This window comes from Haliaeetus leucocephalus, unplaced genomic scaffold, assembly GCF_000737465.1.
Source record: "Haliaeetus leucocephalus isolate CR32 unplaced genomic scaffold, Haliaeetus_leucocephalus-4.0 Scaffold251, whole genome shotgun sequence".
NCBI lineage: Eukaryota > Metazoa > Chordata > Aves > Accipitriformes > Accipitridae > Haliaeetus > Haliaeetus leucocephalus.
In genome coordinates, this window is record NW_010972687.1 from 5141254 (window position 1) to 5160064 (window position 18811).

The 18811-nt window shown below is 38.0% G+C and overlaps 1 protein-coding gene across 2 annotated transcripts in view; it reads right to left on the bottom strand.

Moving 5' to 3' along the window:
• Positions 1-17382, bottom strand: part of TLE1 (transducin-like enhancer of split 1 (E(sp1) homolog, Drosophila)) — a 78868-nt gene extending 61486 nt beyond the window's left edge. For both annotated transcript variants that reach the window (XM_010568629.1, XM_010568628.1), the window contains exons 1-2: positions 17307-17382; positions 17169-17213 (exon numbers count right to left, since the gene is read on the bottom strand). In XM_010568629.1, coding sequence (XP_010566931.1) covers positions 17169-17213; positions 17307-17327 — 66 coding nt within the window. In that variant the 5' untranslated portion in view covers positions 17328-17382. The remainder of the gene's footprint in view (positions 1-17168; positions 17214-17306) is intronic.
• Positions 17383-18811: the final 1429 nt, after the last annotated feature.

The following is an 18811-nucleotide window of genomic DNA, read 5'->3' on the forward strand; positions in this document are numbered from 1 at the left end:
TCTCCACCTCTGACAGACATAGGGAAAATATTTGATAGCATTGAGACTTGTAAAACACTATGTCTCTCTGATGTAAGCTGAAGTACTCCCCCTGATGAAAGTCTGGCATTTGACACATCCACCCTAAAGTTTTGCAGAGACAAGAGTCTCCAAAGACATTCTGCTATGTTTTCTTCCTAGGACAAAAAGCTTCCCCTTAAGTAAGGGCACTGAAGTGACAGTTGCTTTACAGCAAACCTTACTCCCCTGAAACAAGAGGAACAGATCTCTATTCTCAATAGAAATAGCTACCATTTCACACAGTACCTTCTCAATAGAAACAGCTACCATTTCACACAGTACCACAGCGGTCTGTTTCTGATTTGTTTGGGCCACAACCATAAAATACCCATCATTCTGTGTGTGGCCTTTAGTACTGGTAGTACATACATAACAGCAAAGGCAAAAGAAGGAAGTTACCAGCTTAACTATTATCAGTTATTAGACTTAACTATTGCCAAATCTGTTGGTACTTTCAGTGTCTGTTAACAAGGAACAAAAACTACATGATTGTGAGAATCCATGTACTAAAGGGCATTTTTTTCCACACACCTCGTACGTCTCTCCAGAAACCAAGGTATGCCAGCTATGGAAAGAAAGTCTGTTAGACAGCAATCCATTTAGCTGACATTTAGCTAAAATGTTTAGGGTCCAAGAAGTTAGTTGCCCTAGACCAATGGGATTACCTTTGTTTTCAGGACAGAAGCCAGGATGAATCATAGCAGGTGATAAGAGGGGAAAGAAAAAAGTAAAGAAACTCATCTGGTTTCTACTGGAAAGTTTTTTGGCCTGTATGGCCTACACAAAAGTCTCCCTATTCTGTAATACTGAGGTAAATATCCTTATTGTAGCTGTAAGAAAAAAAAAATATCAATTTTCAGTAGAGTCTATAAAACACACAAGTTGTCCACGTTACTGGGTTTTCCTGCACAAGTCCCAAATATCTGAGCTTCACTGCAATAACATAGCATACCCAATGGCACAGAGTAAGACAAAAGAATGCAACATCATGCAGTAATTACCAGTCTCAACGCAGGTCAATTAGGTTTCTTTAAATTTTTATTTCCTTTCTAAAAAAGAGGGGGCAAAATCAACTTTCCCCCTTTCCCAGTCAATCTTATTTTAAAATTGTCTCAGTACTATCATACCTGACTTAATATCAGAACTGAAAAAAAAAATATATATGAGTTTGTCTTTACCAAAGCAGGGTATTACTGATGATCATATGTGAACAACATCCTTAATATTCATCCACAGTGCTAGGTAAACTTAAATGTGTATGCCATAAATGAGTTTATTGTGAGATTTCTTGCTGCCAGTTACAAATGCCACTTAAGAGACATTTATACTGAAAGAAAACTGAAGAAGACTATTCTATACTTCATAACAAAAGTCTGCTTACATTTAAAGGGCAGTTTGCCTTCTAGCACTATTTCCTACACGCTATTAAATAAAGGATTTAAAATTATTTATCCACCATGAGACTTCATACATCTCCTGTTTGCTGCCCTCAAATGTTTAGTAAAAACTATTCTTATTCACAAACATGTTAAAAAATTTTTTTTGTTCTCTATCAAGTTGTGCATGAAAACCTAACTTTCACAATTCACCTAATCTTGCCTGTCAGGAGTTGCAAAAGTTTGTTTTCAAAATTGAGAAAAAGGAATGTTCATTAAATATAAATCTAGCTGTTCAAGGGGCAATGTACATTCACCTTTCAAGGTGAAATATCTTTGAGTATGTATGCGCGTGTCTGTGTATATAAATATTCATTCTTGAAAGAAAAACCTTTTTTGAAGGAGTCTAGGAGAGCTTCGTTAATCAAGACTAGACATCGGTAACTGGTGGCATTTGGGTAAGCTGTATATTCCACGTTTGGGGCTCATGCATTTGAAATTCTTAAAAGAAAGGTACTTATCAGTTACTTCTAGAGGCCTCCCAATATAACATAGCTATTATGTAACTGCTGATCTTGAGACACGTAGGGCAGTCAGAAGAATGAGTAAACAAAATTTTGCAGAAAGCTGCTTGAGCATAGACAAACACAACTAATTGCCCATGTTCTTTGGCTCCTTGGTAAAGCAGACTGTAGAAACCTGCATCTCTCATGAAAGCCCTCCTAGCTGTATGGCAGCTCTTAGCAAAGCATCTCAAGTGCCCTTAATTGTTTGTGTTCTCAATGCAGAGCCTCTTGAATACATTCATTTTTAATAGAGGACTTGAGTGTGGGGCCCATCGAAGAATGACAAAACTACATCATTCACTGGTTCTTGCTGTTGTAATGATTTTCTTTTGATTTATTTGCAAGTGACAAGCTTGTCAGACCCCTGACTGAAGTGCTACCCTCCTTTCTGAAGTATCATTAAAAATTAACATGAAGGAATTCAGCTGCATTTTTTAAAATTAAGTTGAGCTGACGGATTTTTTTCTTCACTCATGCAATTTTTTTGCCTCCGTACCATCTAATTAAGGACTTAAATGTTTTGACCTAACCATTGCCAAACTCAAGTGTTTGTACTTAAGTTTGTTTCTTGCTAAAGTGAATTCTTAACGTAATGACAAAGAACAAAGCAGCCAGACTAGTTACTAAATATAACATTCATTTAAATTCAGTCATTTTACGAAGCAGTTAAGAAAGAGCTTGTATATACAATTGTAACTTTTTTCCTTGTGCATTGTTAAAAAAAAAAAGTATTGAAGTGTTTTCCTCTACAGTAGTCTATTCCACATCATTTTGCATTTTGACAGCACATACCTTCCAAAGCACCATGTAAAATATCATACCTAAATCAACATGATTTCTTAAACAACTACAGATTTTTGCACTGGAATGAAAAGAAGCAAGTATAACACAAATATCCAAACCCTAACCGTATTTCTCACCACACTTAACACCCATGTGTATTTTATCGCTAATGCTGGAAGCCCGAGCCTACGGGACCCACTGTCACTTCTGAGTGAAGAATACAACCTTCCTCTGAGAAGAACTAGTTAATTGCCTTTCAGCTTCAGAGGTTTCAACAAGAAGAATTTTGGTTTTGCTCCAACCAGTGTGTACCATACATGTCCCAGAAGTGACTTTAGCTATAGCATCCATGGTGATCTAAAGCAAAAACTAAATCTTACAACACATTATTTCTAACAATCAGTTGTATTGTGACTACTACTCTATTATTAGTGCTGAAACTCCTTAAAGCTGTCCAGACCTACCTTTACAAAACAATGCTCAGCTAAAAGTGTCCACTGTATGTCAGAAGCTTGTTATTCTTTCTTGCAAACTGCACTTCCTATATCACAAAGTTAGATCAGTGTTTGAAAGCACTCTATCACCCCTTCTTAAGGACAGGCTTATGTATTCTCATTTATTACATTTTTATTTACTTCAGTTATTTCAATCTATTTTTGAGAATCACATTTGTCATTAGATTGGGAAGAATATAGCTTAGGAACAACATGATTAAAAGTAAAGCAAGAAAACCCAAAGTTCTGATGATACCAAAAAAAGCATGGCCTAATCCATTTCTTTAAAGCAAAAGCATCAGAGAATCAGCCTTCAAAGCACAGAAAAGAATATACTGTCAAAACACATTCACAAAAGTTTTATAAGGTAATTCTTAAGTACTCTGCCTCCACTTACACTTTCAACACATAGAAAGCCAAGTACAACACTGAACTCCTTCTGTAAGAACAAAATGGACTTCCTGCCATTTACAGCATGTAACACAGTAATCTACTAGGGAGTAAAGGTCAATGTTGCACTTTTGGTCATTACTGAATCATTTGACATTATCTGTGGTGGGGATGAGAAGAAAATCGAAGGCTATGAGAATGCTGTGAATGGCTTGACCTCAGACCAATTTTCATCTCCATCTGTCTAACAGACATGTGGGCAAAAGCCCTCTTTATGGAACATGCTTGACTATTATTTTAATCCCTGTTGAAGCCAGAAATCAGTTAGATACATTTCAAAGGTCCTTGGGTAAGAAACTGCATGTGTATATTTTAGTCATGAGCTAAAGTTTAGTACCCATCTAGTATTTTCATTTTTCCAGCAGAATCACTGAAACAAGCACCACACTTAAAAAATGTAGCCTTTATTCATGATTGTCTTCGAAGATCTCAACAAAAAGCACACATATTCACAGAGCAATTACAGAAAAAAAACCCACAAAAACATTTCACTGTGCTTAGCTCTCTGCATACTTTGTTAGAACTCTGCTACAGAAAGACTCAAGTACTTCCAAAAATTTGTTGTTAAGAATTCGGGGAGTGAGGTGTAATTAAATCTCAAAACTTAAATATTGAAAAGCCTCAAATGATTAAGGCTAGCATTCTATGAACTTTGCTGTTCATGAGTTATTGAATCCATGTTGAGCATTGAGATATGCATATATTATTAATGCCCTTTTATTTAAAACGAATAGAGTACAATCTGTTTTGGCAATGTCTGCAAAACGGAAAAAAAAAAAAAAGAGGCAACAAGCCATTTAAAAGTTTAGGCCCCCATAGTATATCAATGTCAAACAACAGCGTGTCAAGCTAAGATTCAATTCAGGTAAGTGCCACTGCCAAATTTTCTTGTTCCCAGACGTGCTTTAAGATTATTTTATTGCTTAAAATTTAATTTGTTCCAACTCGCATCTCCATGACAACGTTGGCTAACCCTGCAAATCATTTGGGTAATTGGATATCTTATCTTTCTATTGCTCTCAAATCGAATGATTCTGCTAGAACTGCAGCAGCCAATCAAATTTACAGGCCTCCTGAGTAATAGACTCGCACAAGTAGCCACATTCATCTCCCCTTTACTGCCGTATTAACCACCCTGCGACAAACTGTGGAAGTTGGCCTTCAAACTCTATTTTAAATTATAAACACTGTCATTACTAATATTCTCACCAATAAGAGGGGGTGGGAAGGTTTATTCTCAACAGACAGTTGAAATTCAATCTGACAAGCAGCAATGGGTAGCATTCATTTCAGTGACAGGAACAATCTCTGTATTTTGGGCGTAAACTGTCAGTTTAAAGTGACATACCATTAACAAATACAGCTTTCCCTCTGCCCCACATTTGTAGTACTCATTTTAATTGTGAGGTCAGCCACCCACATGATGATGATATTAAAACCACAGAAGATTGGCATGAAAAATCTTTAGCTATTAAAAAAACCAAAACACCACCATATTGCAAGTGGGAGTAGGGAGAGGAAGAAGTAACAGAAATATTACCAGAATAAAAACTCAGAATGATAAAGCCATAGAATGCTAGGTAGTTTCCAAAGCGAAATTAGTATTTTTTTTTAATTCAGTACCTAACCTACATTTATCTGAATCCTCTTAGATGTCATTTTAAATTACAGAAAGGTCATGCTAATTTAAACATAAGCTACATATGATGCACAAGTCAACAGCTACACTTGCCAAACATCTACTACAGGTTTGGACTTTGTTCAACTGTAAAGTGAAGTGACTGGATATATTTCAGATGTCTAATTTCAATGCTTTCTATTATAATAGAGAGAGGCTGCTGTGTTGCTCTCAATGAACTACTGTATACAACTGCCCACCCCATTTGCAGCTGTAAATCCTGTTGAAATGAAGCCAACTGGCAACAAAGAAGCTGTTGTCAGGATGTTAAAGTGCTCCTTTCACACATCTTTACTATGCCAAGACTCTTCTTAAACTTGGCTTAACAGGACAGTTATCACATTTCTCCTTTAATCCAACTTCAGCCCATCTTGCTCAAGCACTCACAACTACAAAAGGTGTGTTTATACAAATTTTAGTTCCACAGCTTAGTTTCCATGCCTAAGCTAACCTTCAATACACACATATGTATTTAAATCTCTGAAGTGAGCACAAAGACTTATCTTACTTTCAAGTTGTTTTCCAGCAAACTCAGTTCCCACTTTTATTTAGATTCCAGGAGATGCTGAGCGAGTCAGAGGTTGACTCCAATCCAGAAGAGGTCTTGCCACCTTTGTTTCCAGAGGCACACTTTCTTTGAACCGTGTTGGAGACATTTGGACTTGTCCAACATCAACTAATTAGTCAAGCATAAGACATTACCATAGGAGGAGGGAAAGGGAGAGTGTAGTAGACCACCAGGTCAATGATTTAACTAGGGTCACAAGAGGCATCTATCAGGTAGCAGAGCAGCCCAAAGTGCCAGCAGAACCAGAGCAGAGGTTTTAGGGGGGAAACAATAAGGTATCAGATGACCTCCCTTCTTCCCACAGGACTGCATCCTTATGTGCTCTTATGGTACTCTAGCAGAAGCACAGTCTCCAAAATTACCCAGCATGCTTTGCATTATTAGCCCTAAGGACATTAAGGACTTAATCTACTCTGGACAACTGAGCAACACTACACTATACAAGAACAAAGAGGAGACAAAAAGAAGACAAAAAGAAAGGAGGCATAAAAAAAGCAGTATATCTGTAACTGCTACACCCCTATCAGAAGAGAGCCCTGTTGGCTTTTCATTTAGTTCAGGACACTGTTCACAACTATCAGAATTATCTACCACACAGGATTTGAAAGAAAGGTGAAAATAATGGAGATTTTTCACTACATGGGAAAAAGGTTTGGAAATCTTTCAGCAAAACTTTGGGAACATGTCAATAAGTTTCTTCCCCATTTTATTATTTTTTTGTATATGTATTCTGTTGCTCACAGAATAGGAAAAACTAGTAAAGATACCATCCAGATTACATTCTAATAGGGAAGAACTGATTGAAACTGTCCAAATAGAAACTAATTTGATTGAGACTGACAATCACTGCAGAGTTTATAATCACTGGAACAGGAAGGAAGAATTAAAAAAACCAGTAAGACTTCAGGAAAGCAAATGCCGACTGCTAAGATCAGCTTTACAAGACCTGTTACTGGGGAGGGAGACAAAATGGCATTATGGAGAGCTGACATTTTCTTTATGAAACAATATAAGGCCATGGATGACAGTTAATACATCTGAGAATGGAAGAGGAAGGAACAGAGGAAAGAGGGAAGGGATGGAATTGTGCCAAGAGACTAAATCCCAAATTCTTAACTGACTTCATACAAACAGGAAAGTGTACAGGAAGTGGAAACTAGGTCAGGTTGTGTCAGTATGAACACAAACAGCACAAGCACATATTTTTTGTAACTATGTGCCACTGGTAAGCAACAAGTAAAGCAAAGCTACTGCTCTACAGGTTGGAATACTCACAGAACAGAAAAAAAAGTTCAATCTACTTAATTAGAAAAGGAAAGATACAGTCAAGGGGCACTGAGAAGGCCAGAAAATCTGAACTTTTTCTCATCCCTCCTAACTATACAAGAATCATTACCAACCACATAATTAATATAAATTACTAGTTACACAAGGTGAACACTGTAGCTTAAATAGGAAAGGAACAGGTCAGAGTGTTCCCAAGTAAAACATCTCCAAATTGAGTAGGCCTGATGAAATAAAAAGAGCACAATAGTGAAGACTGAGCAGCTAGTAGACACCTTGCAGAACCTGCAAATGTCGAGTGGATAGGAAACTATGAAAGGACAGTGCCTAACAGACAGAAAACAGCAGATGGAGGAGCAAAGACACTCCAGCTTGATTACTATTCCTTAAGTTTGGGGCATTAAAAAGCCTCATATCCGTAAACATCTAAGTTAAACAGGTATATAAATCACAACTTGGAAGTATTTTTCAGCAGTAAACAACATCAGAACTAGGCAATGTCCAAAAAGGTAAAAGTAATTATGGCTAAGAAAGGCGGATGATGCTAACGTCTTCACTAAGAATTTGACACTCAGCACTATTAGGAGCAACACAAACAGCCACCTAAAACTTCACAGGAATAAGTACAAAACTGCTTTATGATTAAACCATGTATAAATACATCCCTCTCTTCTGCAAATTAAGTTTTGCATGCATGATAGGTTCAGTATTTTTCAGTATTTCCCACTAACAAGCATAAAGATCTCTTCATTTGCCCTAATCCTTAATTTGCAGAGAGCTTCAAGCTGAGAAGGACATAATATGCTGGAGAATAGCTTCAGAATTCACTTTGCAGTGAATAGAAAAATGGACTACAAAGGAAAAAGAAGGATAGGGATAAATAGGGATAAAGGACCATAGCACGCCTAGACAGGAACATAAAGGAGAAGGAAATAATGGGCCAGGAAGGAATCTCTCGGTCACAGCAGATCAGAAGTTGAACATAAGTCAATAGCATGCTGTTGCAAAAAAGGCTGCCACCACAGTAAGCCATACACCAAGTAAACCTTCTATGCTACTCAGCACGGCATTTCCTCTCCTGGAGTACTGCACTTGTTTCGGGCACTGTACTTCAGCTGGGCAACAACATTCAGAGAATGAACATGAGACTGTAGAGATATACAAAACAGTTCTGGAAGGCAGAGGAATGATCTGCTCTCCCTATCCAGGGTGAGGAAAATGCATAGTAAAGAGCTGAAGCTGCAACAGAAAACATTGAAATTTAACTGAAGAAGCACTTCAACAGCAAGGACATAAAAGCACTCTGCTACCTAGAGAGCTTGTGAGTCACCACTGCTGCTAAGTCTTTGCTAAGATAGGACAAGCACCCTATCAGCAATGATACTGGTATAGCTGACCCTGCTAGGACACAGGGAGGTACTAGGTACTTTCCAGTGCTGTGTTCTACAGTTCATATTTCAGTTTAAAGAAACAGCCTAAGAGCTTCCCTGTTAATCAAAGATTTTCTGTTTGCTTAACTGGCAATTTATGCCTATCACTTGAGGCCACAGACAGCTAGCTCTCTGCAAAGTAAGGGCTGGAAACCTTATAACCAGTTACAAAAATAGAAATGCAGAATGACCTTACACCCAAACTCACACATGAAGAACAGCGATAAATGTTTCAGCTTTTTTTTTTTTAACGAAAACAAAAAAAACTCTGTTGTAAACGGAAACTGTTGTTGCAACCCTCCAAAACAATGATCTTTCTATTAGTTATTTTTCCCAAGAAATTGTGGGGGTTTCATCCCCTCCCACCAGAGATTTAATTCAGACGTCTACATTTAAAAAAGTTGAGATCATCATACTGTGAAGCAGAGAGCACAGCAATCCATGGATTTTAGAACACTTAGAAACAATTTCATAAACAGGCAGATTTCCACAGATCATAAAAAACACTCAGTTTCAGATGTCCTTTCCTTTTCTTGACCTAACAAAAGCAGGTTTCCTCATAGACTTAATACCTAATTAAGATGCAGCTGAACAAGCATACCCATTCTTGCTTCCCTTCTCCAAAACTGAAAGCTATCTTTTTGTTTTTGCTTGCTAATCCATAGTAGCCTTTAAAATGGCACAAATAGACGCGGCAGCATTTTGTTCTCTAAATCAATTTTATCCTCAGCCATCAACTAGATGTTCCAGCACAGAGAAAGAACAGTCCTTCCCTTCTAATTCAAAAATCCATACTACCATTGCCCTTGCAAACTGCTAAACAAGCAGTATCGGCAATTCACTTGTGTTCTGTAATATATTTACTGCAAATCCCAAGGGCTTGCCTCCTAATGCAGTTTTCTATTGTGTCTGTTCTTGTCAATACACTGACTGGTCACCTTACAAGTAAGTTGCTTTGACCGACTGTTTACACAAACAACAAAAAGCTTCAAGAAGAATAAAAAAGAAACTGAACAGAAAAAAAAAAAGAGCATCCATGCTGCTAGGGGAGGGGGACAAAAAAAAAAAAAAAAAAAAAAAAAAAAAACCAAAAAAACCCCAAAAAAAACCCCCAAAACAAAAAACAAATTAACCTCAGTTTGCTGGTTTGTTATCACATAGCCAAAAAGGCTAGTTAGGTCTTCAGATCACCTAAGTACAAAATATTTCCAGATAAGCAGCCCTGACACAAAGCTTACCCGACACCCCTCAAAGAACTTTAATCTGTAATTTAATTATCTGTGCTAATTTGTTCACACATCTGAAGAACATAAAGAAAAGGTGAGAGCAGCTCAGCCAATCCCCAATTAGAGATCAAAATCTTCTTAAACACTGTACAATTTATCATTAGCCACAGAATACTATTATCATTATAAAAGTTCAGTGAAACCAAACCGATTAATTTCCTCAACTGTTTTCCCCATACTAGAAAGCGTTTTTTATAACAACTAGGCTTGCTTACAACTAAAATAATACTCAACACTTACAAACTTAAAATACTACTACCCTATGAAACAACACTATAAACCTTTTCCTATTCCAATTTCACTTAAACATACTGTGATTATTGTTCCAAGTGAGAAATTTCAACATTATTTCTATTTGTTTATATGACTCTTGACACAGCAACAGGGTGGCCTGTTTTTTTAAGTACTAAAGTGCATCTTTTAAGAGACAACCTCAGGAAATAACTGATTTTTAAGCCTAGTCAGATTTAAACTAGAATTCAGCTAAGAATAAACTCAAGTTCAGCAAGCTCTAATCCACTCTTCAATCATCTCCAGCACTATGCCATAACCAGGGCACCGGCTGAGTTTCATAGGGGCCTTTACTGCAATCTATTTTATGAATATATTCAGCAATGCAGCAAGCAGTGGGTAAGAAAGCTTGCTCCATAAGAGAATTCATTCAAAGTAAAAACAATGGCTGAAGAACTGCAAAGAGACCTTACAAGTCTAAGTGGGTAATCAAAAGAGTTTTATATAAACAAAATTTACACACACGGGGAGTAGCTATCCCTAGCCTTAATGTAAAATGATGGCTCCTGAGCTTACAATCATTGTTCATGAGCAAGAACTCTAATGTGAAAGGGGACTCCAGCAGTTCAGCATTTCATGGCAGCCAAAAGAGAAATCAGATATTGGAAACTTTACTAAAGGAGGAAAAGAAAAGAAAAGAAAAAAAACACCACACCAAACATCCAGAAAACAGAATTATGTGATATTATAAACCTCTGGTTCACCTACACCCTGAGAACTGCACTTATTTCTAGTCCCTTCATTTCACCAGGCTAAGTTAAAAATGAAAAAGGTTGAGGGAAAAAGCAAGGAAGATGATCAAAGAAAGCTACACAACTGTGTAGGCTGGGACTGCCCAACCTGAAAAGGAGTTGACACAGATGGGTTACAACAGAGACATAAAGTTTTGAGTGCATTGAAAAAACAGCTAGGCATCAATGACTTGTCTATTCTGAGAACTAGGGGCTATCAAATAAAGATAGCAGAAACCATGTTCAAAACAAACAGAGGCTGGTTTTTGTCCTACACCTGGGACAACCTCCTCCCCACATCAGCAATGCCAGGGTAGAAACACACTAGAAAGCAGTTTTGCAGAAGAGGACATGGGTGTTCTGGAGGACAAGTTGAATACACATCAGCCCCACACCTTTGTGCTGATGAAGGTTACACCTCATACTAGGATGTAATAGTATGACTGTAACCAGCTAGCTGATTAAAATAAATTGTTCCCCTTTCTGTTCCCCTCATTTGGCAAGAAGGAAGATGTTGCCAAAATGGAGCAAGTCACTAAGTGACACTAGTAAGATGATCAGGGAATCTGAGCACACAACGTATGAGGAAGAAGTTAGATTTGTTTAGTTTCGAGAAGAGGAGGATTAATGGGAGAGGAGATCTGATTGCTGTCAAAGAGGTGATTATGACTAAGCCAGACTCTTCTTAGAGGTGCAGAGCAGAAGAACAAAAGGCAGGCAATGGTCACCAGTGCTGAAAGGCAAGTCCCTGTCAGTGAAGGAAAAAATTTTTCAGAACAAGGGTAGGTCAAACACTGGAAAGTGTTGCCCAGAGATGTCATGCAAGATTACCTCCACAAAATACTTAAGATGGAAATTCGATACTTGCAAAAGCACAGGTTGCAAGTTCAGGTTGAACATGGCACCAACTTGCAAGTACTTTAAAAGCCATGGCCTACAAGTAATCATAAGGACTGAGTTGTTAAATGAGCTACTTTTGACAAATATATGCTGAAAAATCAGGAATTCTCCCTGTCAGCTGTTGGTTTTCACCTTTCTAAAAGAACTATATGAGCAACTACTACTGGTCAAATAGCTACATTCAGAGTCCAACCAAGAAGTGTGATGCAAAAGACAAAAACAGTAGTGTTTGACATAATTTCCATTAGATATCCCCAAATCTTACCTGAAGTAGAAAGATAACCTCATTAGTTCCGTTCAAAGCTGTTATTTTTTAACTAACAGTACTGCGCAGTCTTCTGATAAGCGCCAGTTAACATAAAATTGTTTTTAAAGGCTTTTACTGTATGCCAATGGTGACCTACTATCAAACCTAGAAGATCTATCAAACCTATCTTCAAACCTATCTTCTATTTTGCACAGGGGACACAATGCAGTTTTACCGCTTTGCTACAAACACTTCAGTGGTGGAGTAGGGTGGGAGAAAAGACAACTCAAATGCTCAGCTTGATTTGGTATAACAACCAGCAGAAGGAGGAAAAGCATTAAGCTTTTTCCCTGGAATCTGTTGTGACAGAAGGCTACTGCGCATTCACAAAGCATCTTCCCTCTTACTCTTCTCCCTGCCTCAAAAAGTACCAGGACATTTTTTTTGCCCACTTGAACCAATCCATAAAGTACATCAACAGACATGTGGCAACGAAAGTTCCAGCAACGCAAGGGAAATTTAACAACATTGGCGGAAGGAATGCATTTCTTCTCTCCCTACACAGCTCTGTGAGGAACCTGGAATCTAACAGACCAAGTCTAAAATGGGAGATGATCAGGCAGTATCTAACATACGTACAGTGTTTACGCTGTGGCATACTTTCGGATTAAGCTGTATACGGAGTTGACATAATAGATGGTATCTGACAATATGGTTATCTAAAAGCCACATGGAGACACACTTCACACAGTGCCCTGAATCTGTCAGGTAACTCCTTCACAATAATGCTGGCCTCAAGCTCGAATGTGGTTCAAAAGTCAAGAAAGTTCATCATTACTCTAGTCTTTCCTCCCCATTCAAACTGGCAACTCTAGTTGTGGTTGAAATGGCTGCACTGGTGATACAACTGTACTAATTTAGAAACCCAGTATTTGTACAATAAGTACAATTTTTTGAGTGAAAAATATTATGTCCCAATCAACCATACCATTTTCTCTTTTAAATAAAAATAGGTTTTGCACGTCTTATGTAGCAGTGCCAAGTGTAAAATGCTCTTGAAACACTCACTGCACACCACCAAAACCTTAAGGATTCATGAAGTTTTTCGTTCCAATAATTAAAATGCAAGCAGGAAAAAAAGAAAAAAAGAATTAATTTGTCTTTAAATCCTCTTCAACAGCACAGCCATCCTACTCAGCAGCTGTAGAGAGCTAACTAAGCTCCTTAATTCTCTTCTATTTAACCCACTCCTGAAGACTGATGTTATAATGAGATACCAGTAGAAGATTCTGTCCTTTGCCATAGAGCACTGGAAATGATTCCATAAAACAGTCCAGGCTAAACCAGACATTTAACTCTTGTACAACTGGTTAACATAATGCAGTCTGGGAGCTTCTATACTTTTCTACAAGGGGCAAGGCACTGAATGACAGGTCTGCCTCCAGGCAGGTCACAGAGATCACAGTAACCCACCCAAAGAGAAGGAAACCTAGCTGTCACTGTGGGGATAGCAGAAATCCACATAACTAGTAGTTTATATAGTCTGTCAGATGGTTCAGCAGTGATGAATTTTTCTTTCGTTGGCTGCCTGCCACTGAACAAAAGCTAATCTTGCACCTAAACAATCTAGGCATTAAACGCACAGGAAGCCTTTATCTTCTGACTTATGACATAAGATGACAGAGCGAGCTTGTGAAAACAAAGAGGCCCTGCCCTAACAGTCAAGGGCAGCAACCCTTTAAGTACAGTGACATTTTTAACACCCAACCAACTCTACATCTTGGCACTAGCAGTTGATGCATCTGCTTTGCCAGGCATAGATGTCACAGTGGGGAAAATCTGTCTTGGACAGTATAACACAGAAGAGAAACTTAAGACCTCACAAAATGTCCTTATTCATTCTGTCTTCTTGACACATGTGAAAACAGTATCTGAATCAAGTGCTTCTATCCTAAATGAATCCTCAGGTGCTTGTTTCTGTTTCAGGTATGCAAAACTTAGTAGCTATTCACCTTAAAATAATTTCTCTGAAAACAGTGTAAGAATCCACACACAACACCCTCTTAAGAACTAACCTTTGAAATTCTTAAAAAAAAAAAAAAAAAAAAAAAAAAAAAAACACAAAAAAAACAAAAAAACAAACAACAAACAAACAAACCCACAAACCAGCCACAAATGTGCCAAAAAAGATTATTTCCTGACCACTGTTCAGCCAGCAGGTTGAAATGCAGCAGCAGCACCTCAATTTAAGCACACAGTTATGCAATTAAACACTGCAAAGTGTGAAAGCTAAAGTTGTGAAGGAAGCCTTACTGTGGCCATTTCCGGACTCAAATGCAACATAGTCAAGTGGAAAGCTCTGCAGGACAGCTGTTTGTGTACAAGAAGTTCACCTCAACTGAGTTCATTTATTGCAACTTTCAAGTCCTGACTTTATGTTTTAGTCAAATTATAATACATTACCAAGTTAAATGAAGAGAGAAGTGCTGATGCAACTGTATCAGTACCAGAAGTTGACCCTTTCATATGCAGGCAAACTGCAACTATTTCATTTTATCAAAGTGACTCTACCTTAACAGTGATGTATGCACCGCGCTGCATAAACACTGCTGCAGTTTAATTTTTTGTTTTTTCAGTCAGCAGCCCAAGCACTCTGAAGGGCTTCACACAGAGTGACTGCAGCATCCACATAAGAGGCAGGCCTTAAAAATGTTAAAGCTTGTTCAGTGGAAGTTTCCCCATCACTGCATTTTTCAGTAACAAAGATGTTGTCAGAAATGACAATTTTTCGTGTCCCCTGATGATGCCTTGCTAGCATTTGGTTATAAGCCATAAAGCAGGAATAATTTCAGCCTGTCAGGAGTCTAGCTAATGCCCAGTTTCCCCCTAGAGAGAATTCCTGTCAAATGTAATGAGAGCTCCAAAGGCCCTCTCTACAACATAATGAGCACTTAGGCCATGCTGGTGATCAGCCAGCAAAAAGCATCAATTTGAGCCTGGCTACACCCTTGGGGCTAGACGTCACCAGTTTTAATAAGAATTATGATTACTATCTGCCAAAAGCCTCCTCAGAACTTATCGTTAGCGGTGGAAATTCAGAAGAATGTCATTGGTAGGTTTCTTTGTTTCCTGTAATCTAAGACCACCTACATACTGAACTGTAACACCATTTGGCATCCTCATCGCAAGCACCTAAATCAAGAGTCTTTAACATGAAGGTGCTACCATTATTGGAAATTAGAATTACTTAACATGTAAAAGCATAGTATCTGAGACTTATATCCAGGGAAATATATTTATGCCTTCAAAAGCATATTCTTTTCTTAAGACAATACACAGAGCAAGTGTGCTCTACTCTCCCTGGCTAGAACCGACACAGGTATAATGCTCTGTCATAAATCTTAAAAGCTTCCGAAGTATCACTGCCTACTGGGCATGTAATTATAGTTGCCATACATACAGAACATTAAACCCTTGCCATACACAGATGTTAAGGTCAAAATGGAAACCTCAGTTCTGACACTCTTTAATCTTGTGGGCTTAACTGATTTTATCTAAAGTTAATTCCTAGTACTTTTACTGAATTCACACGTTCCCTTCAAATATCTTCTGAAAACAAGATCCATTTTGCACCAAATGAGGCTCCTATATGGATGTTGGCTTCCTCACAGGTTAGTGTGCCAAAAAATGTTGTTTAGGAGAAGGAAAAAAAAAAACAAACCCCAAAAAACCACCAAGCAAACAAACAAACAAAAAACCCACAAGGAGGAAGTCTCCAAATCACAAGCCCTGGAAAAGTCACCTCACAGAAAAAGTGACACTCTGCTAAGAGACAAGAAAGACGACTAATGCAGCTACAGTACAGAACCAAATCAAACACTACTCTAGTTGTTCTATCTACCTATTTGGTGCATTACTTTAGAAAAAAATGAGGTTGTCATAATAGTTCTTTGTTTACCAACGCTTTGGATTCAAACAAGTGTATCTCTAAAAAACAAGAGAATACCTACCCAGCTTTGCAGACAGAAGGTTATCATGGAATTACAGTATTGCCTCATCAAATGTAATATTTTTAGGGGAAAACAAAAGAAAAAAATAATCAAAGAGTTCAGAGTTACAAAAGCAAAATTCAACTCTGCAATTCACTTGCTTAATGAAAGTCTTTGAATATACCGAAGATCCGAAGCCTGAACTAATCAATTTCTTCGCTGTGCCCTAGCCGGTCAGCCATGCTCTTTAATTTAATGAAACAAGAGTTTTAGATGAAATAGCACATACACATCAAGAAGGAATTGTATTGTTGCACTTTGAAATGTGTCCAACTGTGCAACTTCATCTAATGATAATTTTTTTTAGGAGGCCATCGATTTCTGAAAGACTTATTGTACCAGCATCTTGATGAAAAAGTGAATGTCAGCATATCTACAGAATACTTACACCCTGCCATTAATGCTTTATTTGGCAGACAATGACTACTCAATTGAGGGTCCTCCGGGCTGAGCTATCATTTAGCTTTTCTTCTCTTATGAGGTCCTTAGTGTCTTGTTCCAGTTCAATACTCTTTTTATTCACCATTATAGTGGCTATAAGTGTGAATTTTATGGGAACTGGCAAACTCATAGTCATAACTAGAGCTTTCCAAGTCACTAATCTTCTCATGCCTTTAAATGGCAAGGATTTGAGCAACTATCACTACATACGCTACACACACACAAGACCAGTTCTACATATCAAAGGCTCTACCACTAACAAAATAAAACCACATAACGCACTGAATTACATTTTTGAAACCACAGACACAAGACGTTTCTATTTTTGCCAACGTCTTTCAGGACCAGTACCAAGAAAGCCTTGTCGCTCAACCTAATCTATGCCTCATCTGACAGCAGGTAGGCAAAGGTTTACTAATCACAGCCTATTGATTCAGACACACGATACAGTTATCCAAACATAAACAGAACAGCTACATTTAAATGCACTAGACAGACTGCAGATTTTGTGGTTTAGAAAACAAGATGCCTTACCTGTTTGTGCATTTCAATGTTTAATCCATACGACATTTCATAATACTGCAAATAAAGGAGCATACATTATTTTCTTATGATGGCTTACATTGTATTAGGGGCTATTTACTGAAATAAAGAAAAACCACATATACTTACCATCACATAGTGCCTCTGCATTTCTGTCTTTTCGCTTGCCAGTTTCTCACATTCCAATTTAAGGCTACAAAATAGATCACACTTTAATGTAACTTATGTAATTTGTTTTGACATCTACTCACTTTACTTGTATTTTGACAGTAGCAGCTAATTAAAAAAAAACTCATAAACGAACATGCAGATACAGAGAGCAAGACTTAATTCGTACTTTAAATACAAAGGCCGAACAGGAAATTTAAGAGGTATTTCATAGGTGCTGTATGAGACCCAAACTGTTTCTGGAACCCAAATGTATCCAATCTTTATACTTTGACAAAGACCTGCTATGAAGTGCTAGAACTTTCAAGCTGTAAGAGGATCTGAATTTCTCCAAAGTACTTCTCAGTAGTAAAATAGAGGTATTTCTTTGCATAGGACATTTAGTAAATTACTGTCAAGTAACACCACTCATGTTTACAATTACAACTTGAGCATGTCTATAATTCTTAACCTTAAGTACACTGTAGCTCATGTTATCCTGCCCACAGCTTGAAAGTCAGTAACTTTGACTATTACTTAAGAGCAAATTTGTTTTCTATTTTCATTTTCATAAATGACAAGAAGTTGTATTTGGTACTTGCATATCTCATCACTAACAACAATTTAATTCTGACTATTTTCACTGAGGGCAAATGCCTCAACATTCCCTTTGTTCTCTGGCAAAATGATTTTTTTTTTTTTAAATGACACTAGTAAGCAGCCTAGGAAACAGTTAGTGTGTAAGCCAGCATTTTTCACTTACTGCTGCGATACAGGATGCTTATAGTTTACACTGCATTTCTAGAGCAATAAGTGGCTTAAATAAGTTAACAATTTTAGGTAACACTAAGACTACAGTAACACAGGTAAGAAAGAGAAAGCCTAATGAAAACCAAGCGATTTCTAACTGGGAATCCTGCAAAGCTTTTATTCCTATCCAGATCTTGCAGGTGCACACAAGTACAAAATCAAGGAAGATTAACACCCCTTAACTCCAATTGTCCTCTGTACACAAGAGCCCACACCCTAAATCTCTGTAGGGACCTCAGCAGCAAGCAGAAACGCAACAAAAACGTCTGAAGGACAGCACAGCAGTCAGAAACGCATGCCACGGCTTCAGTTGATTCACGTCAACTTTGTGTTAGTACTGCCGTACTTGCGTGCTTTAACAACCCTTCTCGGCTCTTTAAGCATCGCACGCTGGCATTTTATTAATCTTTGCATTAACACCACACACAAATGAGCAAACATGAGAATTAGCCTCCTTAATGCTCTGTGAACAGAATTAGCGCAGCTCTTCTCTCGACATACTTAAAAAAAAAAAAATCCTCCATATAAGGATCCCTAACACATACCGGGTTTTTTTTTAAACGCACCCGAGCGCCGAAGCGCTCCAGCTTCGACATCACCACCCTTTCGCAACTGCCCGGGCAGCAGCACACCGGCAGGAGGACCCGCGCCGGGCAGGGCTGCCTTCATCCCGAGCG